Source organism: Acinonyx jubatus, chromosome A3, assembly GCF_027475565.1.
Source record: "Acinonyx jubatus isolate Ajub_Pintada_27869175 chromosome A3, VMU_Ajub_asm_v1.0, whole genome shotgun sequence".
NCBI lineage: Eukaryota > Metazoa > Chordata > Mammalia > Carnivora > Felidae > Acinonyx > Acinonyx jubatus.
This window is the reverse complement of record NC_069388.1, coordinates 60,839,939-60,862,649: the sequence shown is the minus strand read 5'-3', so window position 1 is coordinate 60,862,649 and position 22,711 is coordinate 60,839,939. Positions and strand designations below refer to the sequence as shown.

Sequence of the window (22,711 nt, the reverse complement as noted above, 5' to 3'; positions counted from 1 at the left end):
ACTTGATGGTAACAACTAAGTTTGTTCTAGGTTTCTGATGAGAAAGCACCATAATTAAAAACAAACAGATAAAACATCAAAAACTCCTTTTCGTCTTTTATTCACTGTTTTACATGTGCTTTAATAATTTAAACCACTTCCAATTAGTTTAAGTAGGAAAAGTATGAATTATAAATTTAAAGAATATGTCCTCTACTAAGGACACTAGGTAGTGAATAAATGAATTTGCAATCAACTAGTTTGGCCAAGCTGCTTTGGCTGTCTCTCTTCCACTTAAATCATTTAACTTCTACCCAAAAGAACCACTTCAGTAAAGTTTCAATTACCAGCCAATGGTTTCTCTGAATATGTGCAGTCCCTGGCAGCAGGGGACCCAAGGCAGGCCATGTAATGTCAATTGTAACACCTGACTAGAATCTCTAGAGAACCACCAATTCTGGCATGAATTTGCCTCCTCACATTTTGGCTGCTGAAATGGTCTAAATGAGGCCAATAAACAGACCCACATGCAATTTACTTGGGTCAGTATTGGTCATGCAAATTTATTTCTCCCTATTTGTTCAGAAATAATATCTTTATACAAGTATGATAAACTAAAACATACCAAAAGATGCATATGAAGAAAACTCTTCAGGAGTTCTTTAAGCTAAAGCAAATAGTTTTCAAATTTTTACAGTAATCAAGGGTGCCTGGGTGGCTCAGTCAGTTGAGCGTCTGACTTGCACTCAGGTCATGATCTCGTGGTTCATGAGTTTGAGCCCAGTGTCGGGCTCTGTGCTGACAGCTCAGAGCCTAGAGCCTGCTTTGGATTCGATGTCTCCCTCTCTTTCTGCCCCTCCCTCACTCGCACCCTGTCTTTCTCCCTCAAGAATAAACATTAAAAACTAAAAAAAACTTTTACAGTAATCATATTTTGTCTGATTAAACTCTGTGCTTAGATTGTGAAGATACTTGTTTAACTCAATATAAGTTAGAAAAGAATTCCTATTAAGTGAAATAATTTTACTTCTAACCCAGGGAAGGAATTCATAATGAGTCTGTGGGAACACCCATACTCTTTTTATTCTAGCTTTTCTTGTACCTTTATAAGGTCTTATATACCATTTGTGGGGGTAAGCAGAACCAATAAGGTACCCAGGACTAGGAAAAAACTGCACCACCAAAACTTAATAGTATCCAGGATTAAATTACATAGGGTTTTCATAAAATTATTACACTCAATTTTGGATTTGTTTATTCTAGAAATCAAATATCACAGATATTACAAAAGCACACTCAACTACAATTTGATGTCAGGAGAAGACAGCTTCTGTCCTGTCTAGACATTTCTCTTCACTCCCTTTAAGGGCAACTCCTCGTCTGCCCAAGGACCACTAGAGGGACAGGTGCCCACCTCTCAAGGACATTCACTGGTTACCTTCACTACTGGGTTCACACAGTTATCCCAATCACCTGTGGGCCTTGCTGAATGTGGAGTCTGATTCAGCAGTCTGGGTTGGGGCCCACAATTCTACATTTCCAAAAGCCCCCAGGTGATGTCACTATTGCTGGTCCCTGGACCGCAACTTTGGGTAGCAACTACTACCGATACTACTCCCCTTGTGCCAATACTAGCCCATCTCTCAGCTCACTTGGATCCACTTCTCCACCTGTATTGGGCAAATCAGGTTGGATTTACTCCATTTATGACAACTGCATACACACTACATTCCTACACACTGTCTGGCCTCAACATCGTGCCCTGCATGTCTCCCAGTCTTCACTGAGGACCCTGACACCAGCCTCACCGACTTCCTCTGACCCTCAATCTCTCATCATCTGGGCCCCAGGCCTTGTATGGGTCAGGTCAATAATCTCTCATCAGTACCTCTGAAATCCAAAAAGCTCTCAGAGGTTTTTCTCCCTAACTCATTTAGAAACAAAACCAGTTGCTTAAACTCTTGGTGGTACAATTTAAGCTGAACTAATGTTACTTTTTTTTTTTTTTTTAACTGATGTTACTTTTTAGAGTCATATGAATCACATGGTATATGCATTGCATACCTTTCCCCAAATCGGAACTTCCAAATATGTGAGGCTTCCAGAGTTGTGTCAAGGGCGGCAGACCTGTAGCTCTGTGGCCTCACTGTTGCCAATGGGCTTTACTTCCACTGTGCTTCCACACCCCATTCCGAACGCTGCACCTAAGAACCTGTTACTTCCCAGAACTGCATTTCCTCTGAAGCCCTATAGTGTCAGGCCTCACTTCCAGAGCACAGTCTCCCACCACTCCCGTGCTGCTGCCATCCCTGCAGTTGGACGTGTTGGATCTCCCATCCCTTGACTGCCCATGTTCTCCCTGTCTGTGGGGCTCCTTCTAGCGTGAGGTCCTTCTCTATCCTCCAAGTTCCATGCCTCTGAGTCTGGCATATGCCTCTCCTGCCAACAACCCTGGGTCTTTCTGCCACCCCTGCCCTGCAGAACTCCGACAGTACTGTAATCCAACTACCCAGCTTTGGTGCCTCACCCCTGGGCTGCAGTATAGATTGAGAAGAAGGGCAAAAGTTTGAGGGAGTGCCACTGCGAGCCTCAGCTGGGTCCAAGTGTTACCCGAAGGGCTGCTCCGTACATCCAGCTCTCATGTACCACGGACTCCCAGTCCACAGAAATGTCTAAACGGTCTCTATATTGTTTCCACCCTACCGCTTCTCCCCTCAGTCCCAGCAGCTGTTACTTCAGTTCGAACAGAAGCTCCCCTGACGCCCCCGTTCTGCCTCTTCATCCCTAACCCATTCATCCACATCCATGTATCTGTAGAATGAGGAGTGCCCCTTCTTTTATAATCTACTGGACTGGGTCTCCCCCACAACCCACCTCCTTGGGCACCTGCTTCTCTTCTTTTTTGGAGGCGGCAGTGCAGTGGGGTTGTAAGCCGTCGACGCAGAATTGGGCCTGGGTCTGGCTAACATATTTGCCTCCTGCAACCTTTCTTTCTGGATTGGGTTTCCTAACTGGAGACACAGGGTCACAGCAATGCCAATCACCAGGGTGCACGATGCTTGCACAATCACGTCGGGAGCATTAATGGTGACCAACACCATCACTCTCAGCTCTACTGGCTTTTTGTCCTTGACCCATAGATATTTCCAAGCACCATGTTCTCCCCGCTTTTTTTTTTTTTTCATTAAAAATACTACCAAAAGATATATTCATCCCTTTTGTTTTGATTAAAAGTTAAAGACCACGGAAACCAGAGGTTAAAGAGTAAATACCCCCTTTCACTTACTTGCCCCCAAAGCACTAAGTGGCCACTGTTTTTTTTTTTCAGTTTAGTAATCAGAAAATGGGTTCTTTTTATTTGAGTTTATCAAATACACCCTAACTTTGAATTAAAAAAAAAGGATGAAAAGAAAATTAAAGTTCTAAAAGTATAAACCAGAGAAAATGCTGTGCTTCAGATACATGTGAAAACAATGCAGAATGGCAGGATGTGGGTTTCAAACATCATTCAACACCTGTGTTCTGAATTTCCTCGTATCTCTAAGGGATAGGCAGCCTGTCATTTCAAGGAAAAAACTACAGAAGTATAAACAATATAAAAAGCTTTCTTCATATTTAAGTATATTATAATCAAAACATTAACAGGATGTTACTTTTTTCACTGTCACTCTAGACACAGTGCTGTCCACTAGAACTTTTTGCAATTCTGGAAATGCCTTATTTTGTAATGGCCACATGTGACTGTTGAGCATTTGAAATGTGGCTAATGCAACTAAGGAATTACAGTTTTCATTTTATTTAATGCAAATCAACACACACGGCTTAGTGGCATGTGCAGTTCTAGACGGCCTATTAAAAAAAATCAAGGGATCAGAATTATGTTTTTCATTTTAATATAACTGCTCAGATCTTTTTTTGTTCAGTGTAATCTTTTTCCACTTCAATACCACTGCCATCACAAGACATTCGACTAAACACATAAAAAGATGAGCTAAAACCCAATTCTTTCTTGTCTTTAGTAATCAACATTCCATTTCTACAACAATGCCCAATAGTGAGCTTTTTACTAAGGATACACTGATGTTCAACCTCAGCCTCAGAATTTGACCAAATTATCTGTATTCAGTCTCAGCTTAACCCTCTCAAAGGCTGAATGCCAACCCCTGCAGCTATACACCAATTCAGAAGTCCCAGAACCTCTGGTGATGTAGGTACTATCATCATATCTTACTGTTACTGCAACTTCAGCAATTCAAACAAGGCATACCATTAGGATTAGTTGTCAACATCTGACTAATCTGCTTCAAATTGAGGTAAACATTCTAGATGTAACTTGGGGTGAGAAATTTCACGTAACATTAGTGTTTTAACCAATCTAATATAAATAATTACTACAAGAGTAAAAACGCTACATTCTAAAAGCTATTCGTTTTGTGTACAATGTTTGCAAATACTTCAGTTAAATTTAAGTTGGGAACATGACAATAAACAGAAGTGGCCACTGTTAACAGTCTGATGTGAAAAGTACTCTGTATGCCACAGTAACCTGGTTTCTAGTCCTATCACTTCACTGAAACTATCTTGCCAAGGTCAAGGTCAAGCTGCCAGGCTCTGAAGAGCTCTGTTCTCCCTTTACTTCTGGCCTTATTGGAATATGCCAACCACATCTTCTACTTGCTTTCTGTCACACTGTCTGCTGGCCTTCTCCTTGCTGGCCCTGCCCTCAGGGCCCTGTCTCTAGCCCTTTGTTTGTCCCATTTCTCACCCTTAAGGCTAAGTTCCACGTAGACACTGCTGCTGGGGTGTTCCACAGCGCTCTTCAACTCAGCAGGCTGAAGACGATGAGCACCATTTCCTTCCCTAGTAACAATCATAGCAGGAGCTACACCCCAGTCATGATGCAGGTAGCAGCTATCCTCTCCACTTTAAAGATAACAAATGGGGGTCCAGAGAACTAATTTCACAGTCACACAGTCGGTAAGGGGCAGAGCCATGATTTAATCTCTGGGCCTGCCTTATGATAGAGACTGGCCTCACGACCCTGTACCACTCTGCATCTCCCCACCCTAGATAAAGCTGCCCTTCACTCTACCAAAGCCAGAAATGAGCGTGGCTGCAGATTCCATTTCTTCAGTTAACGGAGATACTGAGAAGTGCCTGCACCAGGTTCAGAGCTTCCTCAGGTTTTAACCCTCAATCCAGCAACAGCCTCTGTCCAGCCTCTAGGACTTCACATACTGCAGGGGAAGAAACCACACAAGTATAGAGTCTAATGACTGCCCTGCTGTGAACAGAGGGCATTTCTGGGTGCCACCTTCCATGAGGAGCAGTGGATGGAGGAATGACTAGGGAAATGGCTGGACGGCCTACAATTTAGGCAAGATCTAGGGAGATTGTATTTATTTGAAGGTAAGTCACTTTGAGCAGTCTCCAAAAGCTAGAAATTACATAAACTCATTACAAGGGAGACTTTTTGTTTGAGATACTGGGGAGGGGTAGGGGGAACAGGGTGTTTCTGAAAACAGAAGGTTCATACTTCATGTAAACATGATGACTATTTGTAGGGCACTGGGGGAAAGCTTTAGAGAGGTTATAAAGGTTCGGCCCAACTAAAAGCCTAGGGTTTTATGACATGCCACTATTTTGCAACCTGGAGATCAATGCCTACCTTTGAAAGTTCATTTAAGAGGCTGGTTTTCCAAATGTATGCTACACTTTAATAAAAACACTTGCTGAAAAAAAAACTAAAGATTTTGTCTCCTTTCTTCTTTCTGAACAGCAGCAATAGGAAAGATAACAAACAGAATGGCCACTCATGTGATGCCTGGAACCACTGTCTCCTTCTGGGCTAAAGAATCACTAACAACGTGGTGCCCATAAACCATCATTACATATCTTTTAGTAGGCGGACTCTAAGACTGCTGTGATAATTTAAAAACCATTTTTTAATTTAATTAAAAAAATTTTTTTTACAAATAAATTTTTACAATTTTTTTACAAATCTACAAATAAATTTTTTAACTTATTTTTGAGAGACAGAAACAGAGCACACGTGGTGGGGGGGGGGGTGGGCAGAGAGAGAATGAGACACAGAATCTGAAGCAGGCTCCAGGCTCTGAGCTGTCAGCACAGAGCCTGATGAGGGACTTGAACTCACAAACTGTGAGATCATGACCTGAGCCGAAGTCGGTTGCTTAACCGACTGAACCACCCAGGTGCCCCCCATTTTTTAATTTTAAAATTTACATTCTAGGTGAATGGCCCTGAAAATAAAGATGGGCCTATCACACTGATATTGGAGGACTATCTTAGACACAGTGGTGAGGTATTCAGTTTGACTGACAAATTCTTTCTTTCTGGTAAGAAAGGATCATCTACATTCATTTTATTCATGTCCTCAATATGGGGAAAACATATTATGTAACTTGACCTAATTAAAAAAGGAACTTAAACATTCATTTAATATTACTATAAAAATTTCCCTAAAATAAGTAAGCTCTATTAATAATGAGTTAACAAAAAATATATTTCTCTGGAAAAAGTTAAGTAATATTCAAGATATTTTACTATTTTGCAAATCCAAATACATGTAATTCTAAGAGGACGCTAGGTAACTAGTTTTTGTATCACTGGGACCAGGAAATTATCTAATAGAAAAGTCCTGGACTCTGGGACACTGGATTGCTTTTGGCCTTTCAGTGCTGCCAAGTTCCCCATTCCCTGCATAAACCAAAGGCAAAAACCTCCTTGGTGCACCAGTGAGGAAGATATCGAAACAGGCTTGCAATAACGTGTTTTAGCAGGGCTGCCACAGGAGAGAGAGGAAGATGCAAAAAGTTCAGGCTGTAAAGGGATTAATTGGCTTTTACTGGTTTACTGGTTTTTATATTTTGATTCTGGAAGTTACCAAATGGGCTACCACTGTGTATGTGTGGTATGTAATGTCTAAGGTGAATCCCAGTGAGCCCCACCCTCCTGGTGTTTATGCTCTATGGAGTTCTCTCTCCTGGAGTATGGGCCACACCATATTCCTAATGAGCAGAACACTGCAAAAGTTATGGGATGTCACTTCCAAGATTAGGTTGTAAGAGACTCTGATTTCTGCCTTTCTAGCTTGTTCCCTCTCTTGCCTTCTAGCTTCCTTGCTCTGGTGAAGCTAACTGCTTTGAATTGCTCTATGGAAAGGACCCATGAGAGGCTGCTGGCCACAGCCAGCAAGCAACTGAGATCCTCAGTCCAACAGGCCACGAAGAACTGAATCCTACCATCAACCACCTGAGTGAGCTTGGAAGCAGATCCACCTTCATTTGAACCTTAAGATGACTTCACCCCCAGGCAACACCTTGACTGCAGTCTCATGAGCTGGAGAACCCAGCTAAGTAAGCGGCACACAGATGCCTGACCCACAGAAACTCTGAGACAGTAGCGGTTGGTGACGAAGTGACGAAGTTTTCAGGTGATTTGTTACTGAGAAATAGGTAACTAACACAGCATACAGAACTCCAAAGCAGGGATCAGCAAACTTTTTTTGTAAAGAGCTAGACAGTAAATATTTTCAGGTTTGTGGACCTTACGGTCTTTTGCAGCTACTCAACTTTGCTGTTGTAGCATGAAAGTAGACATAGACAATACGTAAATGAATGAGCATGGCTTGTCCCAATAAAGCTTTATTTATAAAAACAGGTGGTGATTTGGCCCACTGGCTGTAGTTTGCCAACCCCTGCTCTAAAGTACAGGTTCTGTGGAAATGTTATTTTCGAGTTAAAAGGCAGAGATGACCTCCATTTTACCACTGTATAAAAATTATTTTAATGATTAAAAAAAGAAAGCTCAACCTATCACAAGACAACAAACACAAATAGTTGAAAATGGAAACAGTTGTCCAATAAGTTTCTGAGTTTGGTAAGTACCTAAGAAGTACAAATATCTTTTATGATAAATGGGTCCCTGTCTATTTACATCTGATACAGAAAAGTTTCAGTCCAAACTGGAGGTAAATTTGAACCACAAGAACACTTACCAAATTAGCTGTTTATCACAACTATGATCGCAACAGCTCCTTAATTATGCACTGGCTTTCCCTTCATATACCATGCTTTTCTGACAGTAAGAGCGGATGATTACCTTTGCTTTTGGACAGTGGTGATGGCGGCTGCTCTGTAAACACTTCTAGGGGTGGGGAATCATGGTGGTCGAAGTCTTTGTCCATGGCTTCTATGAGACTGGTGATGTCTGAGTCCTCTGAGCTGTGCCTTGTGCTGCTGGCACGTTCTGGGTGGGAAGGATGCGAGAGGGGGGCGGGTGACAGCCTTTCCAGCTGCGGTTCCTGGTGCTGAGGCACTGGTGGTGGCGGTGGAGGTGGAGAGTGCCGCTCCAGTGGGCTGTGGGCATGGTGCTGACTGCTGTGCTGGCTCTGTTTTGCCCCTTTGGACTTTCTGCCTGCTGTGTGACCTTGGGCCACTGCATTTGAATCTAAGACAAGGGGGCTTGCTTTACTAGCAGATTGTGCAGAAGTCCTGCTAGAAGTGCTTGAGCTGTTTTTGGCTCTGACGTTTTCCACGTCAGCTGAGTTTCTATTGCTGTGACTGCTGTGTGGGTGGACCGGTGGGCCACACTGCTTGTGACTCCCTGCACTGGGCCGGGATGACGAGCCGCCTGCTCCACAGAACCCCCTACTGTGACCGGGGTCACAGCTGAGTGTGTTCAAGCTGAAAAAAGGACCAACTGTAGATCAGTAAATAGCAACCTACAAAATCTAAGATTAAAAAATTTTTATTTCATCAGTACAGCCACAAGAGAAAAATACAAGCTACTCTAAGGAAAAAACCCCAGAAAGACATAGGGATACTTTCCACAATTTTATAGGGTCTATTCTCTGAAAATTTAGGAACCAAGTCAGTGATCTTATTACGAATATTTTAACCCTCACCAACATAACAAAAACATGGGATTTGCTGTTGAGTTCTTAGTAGAGAAGACAGCTATATATACAGGAGATTATTAAGTAATAATAGAATTAAAATTTTTTCTCCCTTGAGCAAAGATGAAAAGAAAAACTTATTTTTTCTTTGAATTACATCAGTCAAATCTATGTATACTAGAAAATTTATTTTCAGCATGTGAACATACTTTCCTTCAGACGAAATACCAACGATTCTCCTGAGATCAAATGGTCTTCCCACATCAAAGGGTGGGTTTGAGGCCTCAAAGGATAGTCGCCTTCGAAATGGCTCCCAAATTCCTTGAGCTTCTAAATAGGCTGTTCCAATTACCAAGAGAAACAGAGCACTGTAGGGGTACAGAAGGCGAAGCAGCGGGATTCATTTGTTAGTGCAAGAGTAACAAAATTTAATATTAAAGGCAGAGTTTCTTGGTAAAGTACACAAGGATATAAAAAACAGAGATGCTGGTGACAGTTTTCATTGGACTGGACAAAGACAAAGCACTATGGATAAAAGTCTACACACTTGTTTTTACAGAATGCCAACTTACATGGAGACTTCTATAAAGAAAATAATTATTTGTATCAGAACAGACACTTGGAGGACACTTTTCCTTTTACCAAGAAGGTAAACTGTCTTGCAGTTTTAACTCTCTACCAACTCTTTTCCCTTAAAGGATGTGTGGGGTAACCATGTAAATTTAGAGGCAAGTGTATCTGACCCTCCAAACACATAAACAGACTGAAAAAAAAAATAAGGTTGCTGAGGATTTAAAAAGTATTTCTCATGTTTCATGTTGCTTGGGTCTGTTTCAAAAAAAATATTCTATAATGTTGATTAAGTTACATATGCTGAAATGAAGTAACTGTACCTGGTAAATTATAAATGGTTTTTTCCCTTTAAGAAATTAACATGTACTTAATTTGTGTAACAAATTCTAAGGGAAGAAGATATGTCTTTACTGTATATGCCACCCAAGCAGGGTTAGTTCTGACTGCTCCCACTAGTGTGCGCAGGTTTGACTGAGGCAGAAAGATCTGTTCTGTTCACTGACAGATTCCCAGCACTCAGAAGAGTGGCACACAGTGAGCATGTGATGAACAGTGTCAAGTGACGCCTGAATACCAACCTCAAAAAAAGACACAAGTACCTCATTATTCCTGAGATGATGATGTACAGAGCCAGCTCCCAGTTGGGTCTGGGTAGGGCTTCTGCACAGGTTGCTAACATATGGTATGGAAGGGATGCGTTCAATACAAATACAAATTCAGAGCCACTGGTTGTTATAAACTTCAGTTCACGAATAATTCTAGAAGCTGTGAAATCAGGAGTAAACCTAAAACAGAATGGTAGCAGTCAGACTAAGTTTTAAAAATATACCATAGCAGTTTACATATAACACCAGTCTCACACACCTTTGAAGCCTAACAGAGAATTTGAGAGTTTGATAGTTCTGTGCCACTTCCTCATTTTAAGATGGAGAAGGCATGATTCCATGAGGTTAATAACAAATACAGCTATATTCTGTGGATAACTGAAGAAATTACATGAAAAAGAATAACGCAGCTTTGCATAATTATTAATTTAGGAAGTGTTCTCTGAGCTTCTCTCCCTCCCCCTTCTTTTCTCCTTTATCTGAATCTACCCTCTTCTCCCAGAATATAGTTCCAATAACACCTTTGAAAAAAAAAAAAACACCCAAAAAACCCAAAACCATCCTAGCCCTTGTCCTATCTCCTGCAGTACTTCTTTCTACCCCAATTATTTCATTTTTTACTTTTTGTTCACTGTATGCTCCCCAACCAGATGATCTATACCTTGAGGAAAGGTGTCTTATTCTTCACTGTACCTTTAGGTACCAAGCATTATACCTTACCTGAGTAATATCACTATGTACTGAGTCAACGTCCATTGAACACCATGAAATTATCACTCAATTAAGGGGACAGAGGTCACATTTTATTACATAAACTCTATAATCTAACAAGTTGTCAATTAATATTAAAGTAGGCTGCAGCTATTACTAATACAGGCAAAAAAAATTATCTTCTGACCAAAATATTACACACTCCTACATTGCACACACAGAAAAGTGCACGTATGTGATACAAGGGACTGGTCTGTTGCTGAGACTGAATTTATAGTCTATTTCCTACCGACATGTTACACTTTAACACAACCCTGAACATAATTTTGAAACCAGTTTCTAAGATTATCTGATCCACTTCTGATACAGAGGAAGTTTCACAATTTTGAAAACAATGAAGAAATAACCAACGATTAAGTGGAAAAAAGAAATCAAACTACATTTGTGGATAAAATACCTTTTGTTGTATGAAAACGTATCTCTGCACGGAGTTTAAGCAATTGTATTATTTGAGGTTGATGAGAAGCTAGTGATTCATTACACCTCAGAAGAAAATACTTACAATATGATTATGTCTTTAGAGGCGTTGGCGCTTAGTGCAAACTCTTGACAATTAACAACTTTAAAGCCATATCCCTCACATGAGTACCCACTGACTTCAATGGTTTCTATGTGAATCTGAAGTTGTCCTGTATTCTCTACTTTAAATGTTCTTTTCAATGTGAAATTTGGTTCTCTTAGTTTTAAATCTAAAGGAAAAAAAAATCAAGAGTGAATATAAATCTTGCATGCGTTCCAGATTCAATGAATATATGCCAGACATTATGAACCACCTACTCATGCCAAAGAGATCAGCTGGTACCCAGCTTTCATCAGAAGTACTCCACTTTACTGTGTCATTTTAGACAGCAAAAGTTTAATTATGCTTTACTTTCTATACTCAGAGTAAACCACCTAAGACATGCAATGAATACTGAGCCTTTAAATCTTTTAGGATCCAAATTAAACAACCCTGAAGGCAAGTCAGAGTATTTCATTAAAAATCTTAAGTATTCATCACTAATATATACAGGTGCATGTATAGAAATACTGTTCTTTTTTGGGGAATTATTTATTGTTGGAAGCAAATACTGAAAGTTGTGCCCTTGGAACTGTTAGGAATACTTACTATCTGTACAGTCTTTCAATAATGCTTCTGTGATTTTAAAGCGTAAGGAACTCCCTGGACCCGGAAGTTTGCCTGCTACTCTCAAGTTCTCAGTTGTTCCTTGTCCTTGGACCATCACAGCATCCACCACGGTCAGGTTATTTCTGTGCAAGAAGAATTATAGAATTTTCTCCCACTAAATTTGTATAATAGAAATGTAGAAATGAATACACTAATTTTTTTTTTTTTTTTACTATTTATTTATTTTTGAGGGGGAGAGAGAGAGCAAGAGAGAGAGAGCAAGCGCGAGCTGGGGAGGGGCAGAGAGAGAGGGAGACACAGAATCTGAAGCAGGCTCCATGCCTGTCAGCACAGAGCCTGACAAGGAATGTGAACTCAGGGACTGTGAGATGACCTGAGCTGAAATCGGATGCTTAACCCACTGAGCCACCAAGGCACCCCTGAATACACTAAATTTGAGACTGAAACATTTATCCTCTAAGAATTTAAAAATCTACACAGAGAGAAGAGTTTTTCAGTTTTAAGAGTCACACATGGTACAGTAAGAATATTTTTTCAGGTTTTCAAGTTATAAACATAATCACAGAGGTACATTTCATCCAGTGTGGTGTGATGGGTGCATGTTTTAGACAAAGTGAATATCCTATTTAATAAATTAGACACGTAAACCCAAATTAAAAATCAAGTAAGGACTTCTGTATAAGTACTAAAAACTGACCCACACTTAAATCATAATGCATACCTGATTATGATTAGTGAAGAAACAGTTCTGTTGTGAATTGGAGTAAACTTTACTTTGACAGATTTCTTTTCTCCAGGTTTTAAAATTAGGTTTAAAATTAAATGTCGAGACAGGCCTTCTGTAAATCCTGTTGAACTCTGCAGTGGATGAGCCTTGAATCATTGGGTAAATAAACAGAAGTTATTACTACATTCTCTGGAAAGACTTTTCCTTTACGCCATCCACAGCCCAGTATGAGTTTCTTGAATAGATTAAATATGTGAACAATTTTATTCCTCATGATTTAGATACTGGTCAGTTTACAAGCAGAACTGGGCAACCAGTGATGACCCTTACTACTGTGCATTAAGTCCCCAAGAGGGCTTTGAACCCCAAGTGACCAAAGTCCTCATATTTGTTAGGCATTTGTTTTTGTATACAGATCTTTTTATTTTTAACTTAAAATTTTTTTGAAATGTAATACACATACATAAAAGGACACAAACTTAAGAACTGTAGCTCAATGTCTTAGCACAAAGCAAACAGCCGTGCACCCAGCTCCCAGCAGCCTTAAGTCTCGTGGATGCTGTTCTCACTTTCACACTGTTTTCCTGCTCCTTCCCCCTCTGGTGGGTATCAGCCAAAGGGTCTTCAGGTTGCATCAGATTTTATTTGTAAAAATATTTCTAACTCAATATCAATCTATCTTTGAATTTTATTTTGAGAGCTCAGCATATAATTACTGTTTCATTAACACTTGATGACTGAAAGATTAAATAGTTTAATAACCAAAATAGGACTTCTTGACAGCTTATTGATAAAACTTATTTTTTTTAATGTTTACTTATTTTATTTTTTTAAAATTTCTTTTTAACATTTATTCATTTTTGAGAGACAGAAAGAGAGTGGGGGAGGGGCAGAGAGAGAGGGAGACACAGAATCAGAAGCAGACTCCGGGCTCTGAGCTGTCAGCACAGAGCCTGATGTGGGGCTTGAACTTGGAACAGTGAGATCATGACCTGAGCTGAAATCGGATGCTTAGCCGACTGAGCCACTCAGGCACTCCTACTGATAAGGTTTAAATATTCGTTTTGTATTTAAAAAAACATAAGGATATATTGTTAATAAACCTTACAGGTTTATTTTTGACACAGAGAGAGAGAGAGAGAGAGAGAGAGAGAGAGAGAGAGAGAGAGAATATGAATAAGCAGGGGAGGAACAGAAAGAGGGAGACAGAGGATCCGAAGCAGGCTCTGTGCTGACAGCAGAGGGCCAGATGCAGGGCTTGAACTCATGAACCGTGAGATCATGACCTGAGCTGAAGTCCAACACTTAACTGACTGAGCCACCCAGGCACTCCTACTGATAAGATTTAGATATTCATTTTGTATTTAAAAAAAATATAAGGATATATTGTTATGATTTTTAAAAAATGTTTGAGAGATGGGGGAAGGGGGAAGGGGCAGAGGGGGAGAGAGAATCCCAAACAGGCTCTGGGCTGTTAGCTCGAAGCCTGACTCAGGGCTTGATCCTACCAACCATGAGATCATAACCTGAACTGATGTCAAGAGTCAGGACACTGAACCAACTGTGCCACCCAGGCACCCCAACTATTCTAATTTTTTTTCCAACTATTCTAATTTTTAAGTAACATTGTTTAACCATTTTGGGGGGAAGGGTTGGCATCACTTAGCTATATTTTTATTTGAGAGAGAGAGAGAGAGAGAGAGAGAGAGAGAGAGAGAGCGCACGTGAGCATGGGGGGAGAGGGGCAGAGGGAGAGAGAGAGAATCCTAAGCAGGCTCCATGCTCAGCACTCACGCTCAATCCCACGACCCTGGGATCATAACCTGAGCCAAAATCAAGACTCAGATGCTCAACCTGAGCCACCCAGGTGCTCTGGCAACACTTGACTATAAACGTCCATGGCTCATCATGGCTCTGCTAACATGTGGAAGGGGAGTGAGGTTTGCATGACTTTCTACTCCACTTGGCATAGTTAGGTTTCAAACACAGATCTACCTACCTGTGTTAGCATGATTCTACAAACATTATTTCTAGTCAATAGACTTACTGACGCCCTTACTTTTTAACTCTTGATTCTGAGGCACAAACTTTTTTCTGCATCTAACATTCTTCTCTGTCAACATCTACCAGGACAACGGAATATCCTGACTGCTCCAAAATGGTTGGTAAATAAGTTCTTTGTTAGGTAAACTATTCTGAGTAATTGATGGACACATTATATACTATGCATATGTTACCAATAAACACTAGCTAATTTAAACTGATGATTTGGCAAACATTTGAGGATGTTGTGATGCCTCAGGGATATCATTAAGGCCTCAATAATTCTCAGTAATTTTGCAGTAATGGCTCTCTAAAGAGTGACCCATGGGACCCCTGGGGATCTCAGAATCTTTTCAGTGTATCCATGGTGTCAAAACTATTTTCATAACACTGACAGATGCTATTTGCCTTTTCCACTGTGTCGACATTTGCACCAATGGTCAGCAAAATCAATGGTGGGTAAAACTGCTGATGCTTCAGCTTAAAGTAAAGGCAGTGGTATCTAACTTCCTTAGTAGCTACTGTCTTCTTCACTGCCATGTACCTGTAGTTAAAAAAAAGTTATTACTAATAACTTAGTATTAGTTATACTTAGTTATAACTTAGTTAATAACTTAGTTATTACTAATAACTTACTATGGTAATGATATTAATCTTAATAAATCTCAGTCTTTGGGCACATGCATTTTTACCATTGTGTGATAAAATGGGAAGTATGCATATAGCACTCCTGCTGCCTGCTGAAGTACCATGTTGTCTTGAGAAGCTATCATTTGAGATACAAATAGAATTAGCTGCTTTTCTCATGGAAAACCATTTACAGTTGGAAGAATGATTGACAGTTAATCTGTGGTTATTCACACTTTGATATTTGGTGACAAATTCACAAAAATGAAGTGCATCTATCCAATCAAGGAATAACAACTGACGTATTTGCTGCCAATGATAAAATTCGAGTGAGAAAATTTAGAATTATGGGAAACTTGAATCCACCCCCTGTGAACTTCACAGCCTCCCAATAGTTTAAGAATTCCCTGATGAGACTGGTAGTTGTATTAATGAATATTATTTTTTTTGAATTTTATAGAGTGAATCATGTCAACATTTGGAAGCTCTGTATATCTAGATGAACCAATATTTTCTGAATGACTGATGCATGGAGTTAGAATTAATTAAAAAGGCAATTAAGATACTCTTTTTTTTAATTTTAGAGAGAGAGAGAGAGAGAGAGAGAGAGAGAGCACGAGAGCATACACATACAAGGTGGGGGTAGGGGCAGAGGGAGAGAGACTGAGAATCTGAAGCAGGCTTCATGCTCAGCACAGAGCTGGATGCAGGGCTTGATCCCATGACCCTGGGATCATAACCTGAGCAGAAATCAAGAGTCGGATGTTCAACTGCCTGAGCTACCCAGGCACCCCAATCTTTAGCCTTTTGTATAAAAAATCTCTCAGTTTTAATTTTTATTATGCTAAATATGGATAGATATAACCCACATAAACAAAAAAAATCTCTTTGGAGTCCTGAATAATTTTTAAGACTATAAAGGAGACCCAATACTTTGAGAACCACAGTTTTATCAGCACTGTAGAGAACTGTGATAGAATTTATCGTAAGTTCACCCTAAGACCTAGAACTTCACATTTATAATAAATTTCTGAAGTCTAGAGTATTCTCATTCGTCTTCCTACTTCTCACAGTGCCTACACTTCAGTGTTTTATATCTTGCAAATAACACAAAAGAACTTGTATTCAATAAGAAAAAAAGGTAAAAATTAGCTCATTTACTTCTTATATGTATTTCCATCCTTATCAAAGCAGAATGAAAAGAATTTCTGGTTACTGAGATTTCTAATTGTTTGGAATCTAGATAACCTTGAGCTTATTATTAGGTTGTCACTCTATGTATGGAAAAAACAGATTACAAAAAGATTCCAAGAGAAGGGCATGAGACTAGAATATATGATTGCCTAAATTTCAGTCTAGTGTTCTATTATTTGGCAGAAGAAAGACATATTGAGAATTACTTTCCTATACAAAATTGACTTAAAGACTATATAAAAACTATTCTACAAAGGTTTAGCTAACATATGCTTTAGAGAATAAAACACAAAACTATGGGAAAGCACACACATATTTCAAGAACTATAAAATATCTGGTTTAACGGGCTAATTAGTGATTCCTAATCAGCAATGACCATGTGGCATGAGTATGGGCAAGGGCTCTGGGATCTGAGAGAACTAGACTTGAATTTGGCCCTGCCAGTTATCACGGGTATGAACTTGGGTAAGTTGCTTTCTTTTCCTGAGACTTCTTTTTCCTGCCAAGTGAACAAGGGAAATACCTCCTGGGTTATTAGTAATTGCTCAGCTTGGCTACTATAATGACTATGTGAAATTATAAGTGTGAATGTCTCTGGCAAATGCTCACACATACTAGATGCTCATGAAAAACTGGGAAAGGTTCTTCAACATAGCCCCCAAATACTAAAAACACTTTCCACTGCTTTTCTTTCCTGGCCTACTGAGCCACATATTGTCTTATCCAGTCAACACTCACCATGGTCTTCCTACATATCAAGGAACCAACTGAAGGGCTTCCCAAGTGAGTTTGTTTAATCTGTTCAACAACCATGGGTTTGGCATTCATTGAGCTTACAATTTTATTAGGAAGTATCCAAAATAAAATTTTAAATGACTGAGCTGATTATTTTGAGGCTTAATAAAAATAAATTATGTTAGTTTATACCACATTTATATATCCTCAGGGTTTCTGGTTGTCATTATTATAAAACTTCATGAGCTTATAATGCCTGCAAACAGGAACCTTCTATCCTGTGTGCCTCATGTTCTAAATCCCATCCATTCCTCCTGGTTTTTTGCCTCTAAAATGATTACTGGACTGCTTTGACTTCTTTAGTAAGCTGCCCTTCAGTCAAATTTCAGGGTAGTCAGTAGTTTTCTTCCAAATTTGCTCTGATCATATCATAGTTATTTCTTTGGAATTAGTATGAAGTTTACATACTTACAGTGTTTCTGAAGACTTGGAATTCTAGTGTTCTTAAATCTATCTTTGCAACCTTACTCAAGTTAAACCTAAAATAAAAAATGTACATATATTTCTTCATAAACAGCATCATAATTAATTAGGGGGTAAAGAGTAATTATTAAGTTTGTATTTTATTTGCAAATTACCTTCTGGCTGATTTTGAGGTCAGTATTACCACATTAATGGCTTTCCAAAAATTAAAGGCCACAACTGATTGTTAATATTTTGCTCATTTTTTAAAAACTAAAACATTTGAAATGTTCCACTTGCTTTCTCTTTATAATTTTTTAGAAAGGAGTTCAACATTACTTTTTCTTATCTTAAGCTGAAAACTTTTCTAGATACTTAAATACTTAGATATAGCTATATCTCTCCCCAGTACTTCCTCTCAATTTTAATTACAGATCTAGAATTTCTCTAAGCCAATTCTATTACTGTATAAGCTGCAATAAAGTTTTAAATGTATAAAATAATAATCAATGCTAATATGGAACATTTTGATTATTTAAAGCAATGCTTACCTTGATATTAACTTATCTACAAAGACTGAAGGATTGGAATATAAAGCTAGAGGAATAAATTGTATATAGACAGGAACATCTGCAGGATTTTCTAAAGTAATCTCTTCTTCCTTAAACAAAGTAACAAAACAGTAAATGAGAGGTTTCCACAGTTAAAAGTTAAGGGTAGATACTTTATAACCCTATTATATATTTCCCAAAACCAAGGTCATTCTGAATACTTACTGAGGAGCAGTTTGTATTAGTAAGTGGAAATTTCAAGTGCCGGGGAGAGCTAATTATAGAAGGCCAAGAGAGCTCAGCAGTGATTTTTGACAGTATATTTTTTTGAAGGTCTGTATTTACTTCAAATAAAGCGCTCAATCTAGAAAAAAATAATTTGTAAGTCACTATATCATTAAAAATTTTTTTTCAAACGTTTATTTATTTTTGAAAGACAGAGACAGAGCGTGAGTTAGGGAGTGGCAGAGCGAGAGGCAGAGAGAGAGGGAGACACAGAATTCAAAGCAGGTTCCAGGCTCTGAGCTGTCAGCACAGAGCCTGACGCAGGGCTTGAATTCACAGTGAGATCATGACCTGAGCTGAAGTCAGACGCTTAACCAACTAAGCCACCCAGGCACCCCTGTAAGTCACTATATCAAAATAAAATATTTGAATTTTCTGAATACGATCTATTATTATATTCTTAAATAAACACAGTTTTATTTGCTCTGACATTTTACTACACTTTTAATAGACACGTATGAAGATGTCTCTGTTTTGGCACAAAGAGCTGCCAAAGTCTCTATCACTGATCACCTGTGTTGTTTTTTGTATCAAATATGTAAAGGACAAGGCAGGTATACACAGATAACATATGGTGTTAAGGGGATCCTAAAGGATCCTGCATGCCTAGTGGAAAGATCTAGACACCAACAGCAGGCTGCTGATGAATATTCATCAGGACAACCTATGGGATGGCAGTGCATTGCTTGGCATATGGCTTTCCCTCTTTGGGATTAAAAAATGAAGGAAAATCCTGACATGCAATGAAGATGTTAGTTGAAGTGGTAATACATATGGGGCCTTTATACAGACATATGTAAAGTTATCAGCAATATTCAGGACGTCATCTGAGTATTTCCCTACTTATGACTGTTCAAGAACCAGCTGTTTAGAGACCAAGAACACATTTCCTAAGGAAACAATATTACACATGGGGCTAAGGTCCCTGGGCCCAAACACTGAAGCCTACTTTAACCCACAATACCAGTGAATACCAATACTCTATATTGGTAAGAATACAAGCTTTACAAGACTAGAAACAGAAATTCTCTGTAACATACACAGTGACACGGTAGAAGCGGGGAGAATGCCACACTCACTGTGCACCTGGGACGTGATGGTACGGGGTAGATGCAAAGCCCAGCTCTTTAGCAGTGGAGTGTTGGGCACAGGTGGAGGAAGGTAGGGGTTTTGGTGGGTAGGAGGGGAAGACGTTGCTCGATAGCACTCCAAGTTATGTATTCATAATATTAAAATTTGGAGACTGTCTATACATTATAACGTCTGTAATGGAAATGGTGGGGACGAAGAACTATTTTATTGAGTGTTCTCTTGAGTGAGTACATCAGAAGTCTTTCTGTACTTATTTTAACCATTTTAAAGTACAAATTTAACTCTCGTCTGCCTTAAGAAATCTTTCCACAGCAGATAGTTCAGATAAACAGAACGCCTTAAATTCAATTGCTAATGGTTTGAAAAATTTAGTACCTATAAATGAGAATATCCTGATAGTGACAAATAGATTCAAATTAGGCAAGTGGAGAATAGCAGTTTTTTTTTTTAACATTTTAAGTTTATTTATTTTTGAGAGAGAGAGAGAGCACGCATACATGCACACACACACAAGTTGGGGAGGGGCAGAGAGAGGGTCACAGACTCTGAAGCAGGCTGTAGGCTCTAAGCAGTCAGCACAGAGCCCAATGCGGGGCTCGAACCCACGAACTCTGAGATCATGACCTGAGCCAAACAAAGTTGGAAGTTTAAACAACTGAGCTATGCAGGCGCCCCAAGAAGACCAGTTTTTATCAGCTGTCATAGTATCATTATTCTAGTCAAATTCTCTGCTGAAGCATAAGAAAGATTGTACTTCTACATTCCTGAGTAAGTGTGCATCTACTTTTGAATCCAGGTGTGGTAGTGATTTGTCATTAGCACATTTTCTGCCTGCCAAAGATATATCGTTGAGCCTATGTGAACTGGGCTCTGTGTGCCCCCTAACAGTTCAGCATTTGAAAGGGAGGAGGTAGTTCTTTTCGCAATGAGCAAACGGACACTTGGTCTCCATTGTGGGATTAAAACCCAGGACATGTTTTCTCTGCCTCTAACAGAGGTCAGTGGTAGGTAAAAACTTGCTTTCTTATGCAAATGGCTGTATCTAAGGTGAACACTGTATTCATCCTATATAAAGACAACTTCAAATAGTTCTTTGATTTTAAGGAACTATCTAGAGCACTGGAGAAACGAACAAAAATGGTAGTGTGTATATTTCTAAGCAATATGCAATTAAAATGGCAATTCAAGATGCCTCATTAATAATTTTCTGAAGATAAGGTGTTATTTTCTTAGCCATAGAGAAGTAAAATAACCTAATACAAGAATAACATCTAGAAAGTAACATCAACAGGTACATTTCGAACTGGTAAAGATAGCTAAAATACTTAAAGCAAAACCACTCACCTATGACCTGAATTTTCCTTTATTCCCATCCATCCTTTGAACAGGCTTTGATGCAAATCCCAGTCAGCATCCCAGGTGTCTTCCTGCATGGCTACACCAGGCTGTACTTTGGGTTCGGCTAAAACAAGGAAACATGTATTATGACATGTTTAGCCCTACATCTATATCCACTTGTCAATTTTCCTTCAAATGATTTCCAGGGTACCAAAGGATAGAGTGGCGGCCTTTCATCAAAAAATATTTTGGGCAGAATGAAGGGCATGAGAGAGAATAGCAAGATAACTTACATTTGGATAGAAAAGGCAAGCCAACATAGCAATGATCCCCACACTGCAGTCCAGGATCAAAATAAATGTTTGCAATCTACAAAGAGGCACAGGAGAATTGTGAATCCCAAATCCACAGAAGGTCACGATAACACAATACTAACACATGGGAATCCTCAAAACAACATTTTCAAACCTTTGACTTTTTTCCTGGCTCCAAGTCTTCCTTATTGCCCCGTAACCGTTTGTAGTAAAATCGCACATCTTCTGACAAAGATCGTATTTGTTGTATCTTCACCTTCTGTGAGAAGGAGTTCATAATATTTAAGCTCTGATGAACTATTTTCCCCTGAAGGAAGAAAACAAACAAACTCATTCGTATGTGGTTGCATTTTCTTAAGAACACACAATTTAGAGGCGACAGACGTATTTTTCAGAAACTGAAGCCCAAAGGATACTTAGAATTTTTATCACTTAATAATCTCTAATTTGTTAATCAGAGCCCTCTCAAATATATCTATATTGCTATTTCTGTGTGTGTGTGTGTGCGCGCGCGCACGCATACACACACACACACACACACACACACACACACAATTTGTTTTTTTCACGGCCTGTTATAGAAAAACTAGCGGGACAAATCTCTGCACTCTTATGAAAATGAATTAAAATAAGAAAGTAAAAAAAAATGTTCACACTTGATGTTAAAAAAACGAGGATGCCAACAGAGACAGCTCTGAATAAAGGAAATGGTCACTGTCAGTTTGTGAAGCAAGGTTTGTTTACCAAGGCCAGGCTGCCCCCAAAGTATCCAAATTCAGGATGAAAGAATTTAATTCTAAAATCAAAAGCCAAACAAGACAAAAACAAAAATCAGATTTCCTTAGGAAAAATTTTTTCTTTTTAAAAGAAAATGTCATTTGTACCAAAGAGAAATGAGATACCTTTTAAAAATACAGGTTATCAAGTATCTTATTAAAATAGCAGGCAGATTAAATGACTAGATAACCAGTGACTGCTCTTATCAACTGTATGCTTCTCCCTATGATAGGGGATCAGATTTTAAGTAAAAAATTGAATGATTTAAATAATCCTCAATAAGAATTATGTTATAATCTTTCTTTTGTTTGAGTACAGAATTTTACCTTATAATTTGATTCCTAGTCATTTGAAGAAGTCTCGAAAATGATCATACCCACTGGGCTAATATTTGGTACTAGAAGACACAGAGGTTAAGAGAGTGTACAGAAAAAAAGAGCTGAATGAAGGTGAGGTTCTAAGTAACACTCATCATTTGCAGCCCGGCCAGAGGGAAACAGCAGAAAGCTATGAGAGGCCAAGTGTGCTGCTATGATGGGGAGAACACAGGAGCAGGAAGCACAAGGCCTTTGACAGCCCCAGCTTGGC

General features: G+C 39.2%; 1 protein-coding gene across 2 annotated transcripts in view; it reads right to left on the bottom strand.

The window, feature by feature from the left end:
- Positions 1-22,711, bottom strand: part of TMEM131 (transmembrane protein 131) — a 235,913-nt gene that overhangs the window by 24,905 nt on the left and 188,297 nt on the right. For both annotated transcript variants that reach the window (XM_027072610.2, XM_053200488.1), the window contains 12 exons: positions 21,501-21,653; positions 21,326-21,401; positions 21,039-21,156; positions 18,543-18,681; positions 18,318-18,427; positions 17,777-17,843; positions 12,699-12,850; positions 11,957-12,099; positions 11,351-11,537; positions 10,072-10,257; positions 9,109-9,267; positions 8,104-8,687 (listed from right to left, as the gene is read on the bottom strand). In XM_027072610.2, the coding sequence (XP_026928411.1) occupies positions 8,104-8,687; positions 9,109-9,267; positions 10,072-10,257; positions 11,351-11,537; positions 11,957-12,099; positions 12,699-12,850; positions 17,777-17,843; positions 18,318-18,427; positions 18,543-18,681; positions 21,039-21,156; positions 21,326-21,401; positions 21,501-21,653 (2,074 nt within the window). The remainder of the gene's footprint in view (positions 1-8,103; positions 8,688-9,108; positions 9,268-10,071; positions 10,258-11,350; positions 11,538-11,956; positions 12,100-12,698; positions 12,851-17,776; positions 17,844-18,317; positions 18,428-18,542; positions 18,682-21,038; positions 21,157-21,325; positions 21,402-21,500; positions 21,654-22,711) is intronic.